At 40.0% G+C, this 4859-nt stretch overlaps 1 protein-coding gene across 1 annotated transcript; it reads right to left on the bottom strand.

The window, feature by feature from the left end:
- Nucleotides 1-2710: 2710 nt before the first annotated feature.
- Nucleotides 2711-3298, bottom strand: LOC100657514 (interferon omega-1-like). The gene has a single exon (XM_064290901.1). It carries the CDS (start codon nucleotides 3296-3298, stop codon nucleotides 2711-2713), a length of 588 nt encoding a protein of 195 aa, XP_064146971.1.
- Between the last annotated feature and the right edge of the window lie 1561 nt (nucleotides 3299-4859).

Genomic DNA, 4859 nt, shown 5'->3' on the forward strand with positions numbered 1-4859 from the left:
GTCCCTCAAAAAGATGGATTGACACAGTGGCTGCGACAATGGGCTCAAAAACAGAAACGACTGTGAGGATGATACAGGACCTGGCAGTGTTTTATTCTGTTGTACATAGAGCACTATGTACTCTATGTACATAGTACTATGTACATTTTTTTTCTGGGTACATAGAGCACTATGATTTGGGACCAACTGGATGGCACCTAACAACATCTTCTTTTGAGGAACCCTGTTGATGCAGTGGTTAAGTGCTCAGCTGCTAACCAAAAGGTTGGAATTTCAAACCCACCAGGAGAAAGATGTGGCAGTCATTTTCCTTAAAGATTACAGCCTTGGAAACCCTACGGTTAGTTCTACTTTGTTCTGTAAGGTTGCCATGAGTTGGAATCGACTACACAACAATGAGGCTTTTTTGTTTGTTTGTTTTGATTTACCCCCTTTGGATCTCATTGATATTCACATTTCTACTTGCACTTTTATTGGCTCACTTAAAATTTTTAATGCAAACATTAAACAAACCCTCTTAAATAATTAAGTTCAAATGTTTAAGCATTTTATATGTCCTACCACTACTCTTGCATAAGGAAACCCTGGTGGCATAGTGGGTAAGTGCTACGGCTGCTAACCAAAGGGTCTGCAGTTCGAATCCACCAGGCGCTCCTTGGAAACTCTATGGGGCCGTTCTACTCTGTCATATAGAGTCGCTATGAGTCGGAATTGGCTCGACGTCACTGGGTTTGGTTTTTTTGGTTGGTTGCTCTCACATAGGAGTCCTGGTGGCACAGTGGTTAAGATCTTGGCTGCTAACCAAAAGGTTGGCAGTTGGAATTGACCAGCTGCTCCTTGGAAACCCTGTGGGGCAGTTTTACTCTGTCCTATAGGGTCACTATGAGTCGAAATGGACTCAAGTGCGATGGTTTTTATTTTTTATATAACCTCAAAATGTATTTAAAAAGTTATATATTATGGATGTTGTTGTTACAGTAGCACTCGCTAACCTCTTTTTTTGTTGTGATTTTAGGTGAAAGTTTACAGAGCAAATTAGTTTATCATTAAACAGTTAATGTATAAATTGTTTTGCAACATTGGCTACCAACCCCATGATGTGTCAACACTCTCTCCTTCTCTGCCCCTGATTCCCTGTTTCCATTCATTCCATTTTCCTGGCTCTTCCTGCTTTCTCATCTTTGCTTTTGGGCTGTTGTGTCCATTAGTTTCCTATACATGATTGACCTAGGAAGCACATTCCTGACATGTGTTATTGGTGACTCTGTACAACTGTCTAATCTTTGGCTGAAGGGTAAACCTCAGGAATGATTTCAGTACTGAGTTAAAAGGGTATTGGGGGCCATACTCTGTGGGTTTCTCTAGTCTCTGTCAGACCAGCAAGCCTGGTCTTTATGTGTGTGTGTGTGAGAGAGAGGGAATTTGAATTTTGTTGTAAGTTTTTCTCTCACCCTATCCAGGACCCACTACTGTGATCCCTGCCAGAGCCAGGTGGTGGTAAATGGGCACCATCTACTTGTTCTGGTGAAGGTTGTGGTAGTTGTGTCCATTAGTTCTTTGGACTAATCTTTCCCTTGTGTCTTTGGTCTTCTTTATTCTCCTTTGCTCTAGCCAGAATAGAATTTTTATGGATTTTTACTTTATTTATTTATTTTTATTTCTCTCTCTCTTCCTTTATCTTACACAAAAATTCTTAGATTATTCTAAAAACTAAAAACAAATTTTTGCTGAAAAAGTGCTTTCATCCATAAATCTTTTCAAAACTAAATAAACCTGATGAAATTAACCTTATCAAAATACTTTTTAACAATTCACTTGCTCTCATGATCAGATATGCAAAAATGAATCCCAAATTCATACCTTCATCAATGGCATTTTTGCACATGGTAGACCCATGTATCCAACTGCTGGTAAGACTCCTGTCAATAAAACTACATGTCTCCCAGGCACTTTAGAAAGGACATCTAATATTTCTTTTTCTTCCCAGCATCTTTCATAGCTAAAGTTGTTGTATAAGAAGATCATTTTTAAAAAATTCTTTCAGTAGTATTTAATATAGTTGAAATTAAGTAAACATAGTTTTGTCTTCATGTTTCTTTCCCTGTACTACTGAAAGTTCCAGCACCGAAAGAATTGTGTTTGCTTCATTCACCTGGATTCGATGGCAGTTACACAATCTGCCACTTACTCAGTTGACACATATGACATGAATACAACGACAGCAAATGAGTGAGTAAATACATTTTACCATCCGTTCTTCAATTTGATTTACAAAATCGGGGCTTTGATTTTGTTCTTTAAGAATGAATTCAAGATATTTTCTTTGATAAGAATTTGTTACATAAGACATAATAAAAATTTAATAAAATAAATAATAAAATAGGTGGATATGTTTTCTAAATTTTAATACAAAGTAAATGTGAAATTTTTTAAATAAAAAAATGTAACTTTACAAATATCCTAACAAGCCAGAAAGAATCAATAAACATAAATAAATAAACAGACAGACGGATAGCCAGAGCAGTCATCTCCTAAAGACTGATGTCCCTGGAGCTGAATATTTTTCACATATACTTGCTTAATACTGCTGCCAAGGTAATTGTTGGATTTAATTCCATAAATTGTGACTAGAGCAGAAATAAGCACATTCTGAAATGACCAAAGATATGCGTGCAAGCGCGATAGGGCATATCAGTCAATGTGAGTCAAGTCAAGATGAACTCATGTCACCATCCTTTCTTCTTAACCTTTCTTGCAAGGCTGTTGATGAAGAGAAGGATCTCCTGATTTCCACTCTGACAACTTCCCAGGCACAGTCACTGTATTCCTTCTCTTTCAGATAGAAACGGATTCCCTCAAAGTACTCCTTCACAGCCAGTGCAGGGCCCTCAATGGGCAGGGCAGATTTTCCCTCTTCCATTGCCTGCATGAAGCAGGTCTCCAGGTCTTCCTGCTGTTCAGGGAGCCCATTGAGGAGCTGGTTCAGGAGGGTAGTGTTCCAAGCAGCAAAGGAGTCCATTGTACGGAAGAGTTCAAAGATCTGCTGGAGCATCTCGTGGAGGAAAACGATGGCCTGGGCCTTCTGGAGCTGGCTGCCATCTACCATCTCCTGGGGGAACCTGAAGTCCTTTCTGTCATCCAGACAGAAGAAAGTGGGGCATCTCTGCATTTGGTCCAGAAGGTCAACGGTCTTCTCACTAGCCACGGTGTGGTTTTGAGGCAGATCACAACCCAGAGATGGAGCAGGGCCACAACTGAACACCACCAGGGCTGTCAGTAAAGAGAGCAGGAGGGCCATTGGGAGAATAGAGGATGCTGCTGGCCTGACTGAGCTGGGTGTTTGGTTGAACCTTGGAGCCTAGGTTCCCTGAAGACATTCTTTCTATCATGGCTTTTATATAGGGAACATAATAGTTTTCATTTTCTAAACCATCCTCAATATTAAACTTTTACTTCTATTTTTTGGTTTTCATTTACATACTCTCCATATGGCCTGAGAAGATGTCATCAATCTGAAGTCTTAATTTTTGCAATAGAACTTCAATTTTCTCAGTAAATTTCAGATGTTCCAATGTAAATGGATACTTACAAGAAACATCTTTGTCATATAGTCAAAAACTTAGGTGGCTATATAAATACTCTTATAGACATTATATGTATCTATATCTATCTATATTTATATCACCTATATCGTTCCTTGTGCTGGGAACAAAGCCCTAATCCTAGGCTTTCTTTTTGCCCTCTTACTTTACTTAGGAAGTCAAAGTCAGACTCTCTAGATTTTGTTCTGTTTTATTCACATCTCCAATTGTTCTCTACCTTCTACAATACAATCATGTAGGTTCATGTGGTATTGCTTCACCAGGGCCACAAGGTTAGCATTGTAGCAGACATTGTCCTCTCTTTCCACTGTTTCTTACTGGATGTCTATAGTCCTCCTCAGGCTGTGCCAGTACCCCTAGCAGGAATCCTAGTTCCTTTCAGGTGCTTATGGGTGTAGAGATTCTAATTACAAGGTAAATTTATTGGCAGCCTTTCCCCAGCACTACCTCACTCACAAGGTAATAATCACAGAGTAATGCCCTCTCATCTAGAGCGACAATGTCCTTAAATGGAACCTTCCTCGATTCACTCTCTGAGGGCCACTGACCACATTCAGATGGCTTTAGAGCTCTTTTACTGAGGAAGAGTTTTTTGGTTGTCAAAATCATTAATCGTCCAGAATGCTCACCTGTGCTCCTAGAGTGTTGGTGTGAAGGACACTAGTTCTCAGTGGTGACCTCTGCCTCTCCTGACCTATTGTCTTAGTTATCTAGTGCTGCTGTAACAGAAATACCACAGATGTATGCCTTTAACAAAGAGAAATCTTTTCTCTCACAGTCTAGTAGGCTACAATTCCAAATGCAGGCCATGAACTACAGGGGAAGTCTTTTTCTCTTTGTGGGCTCTGCAGGAAGGTCTTTGTTCTCATTCTTTTTTTTTTTTTAATCAATTTTTATTAAGCTTCAAGTGAACATTTACCATTCCAATCAGTCTGTCACATGTAGGTTTACATACATCTTACTCCCTTCTCCCACTTGCTCTCCCCCTATTGAGTCAGCCCTTTCAGTCTCTCATTTCGTGCCAATTTTGCCATCTTCCCTCTCTTTCTATCTTCCCATCCCCCCTCCAGTCAAGAGTTGCCAACACACTCTCAAGTGTCCACCTGATTTAATTAGCTCACTCTTCATCAGCATCTCTCTCCCCCCCACTGACCAGTCCTTTTCATGTCTGATGATTTGTGTTCGGGGATGGTTCTTGTCCTGTGCCATCAGAAGTTCTGGGGAGCATTGTCTCTGGGATTCCTCTAGTCGCAGTCA

The sequence above is a fragment of the Loxodonta africana genome, chromosome 9, assembly GCF_030014295.1.
Source record: "Loxodonta africana isolate mLoxAfr1 chromosome 9, mLoxAfr1.hap2, whole genome shotgun sequence".
Lineage (NCBI taxonomy): Eukaryota > Metazoa > Chordata > Mammalia > Proboscidea > Elephantidae > Loxodonta > Loxodonta africana.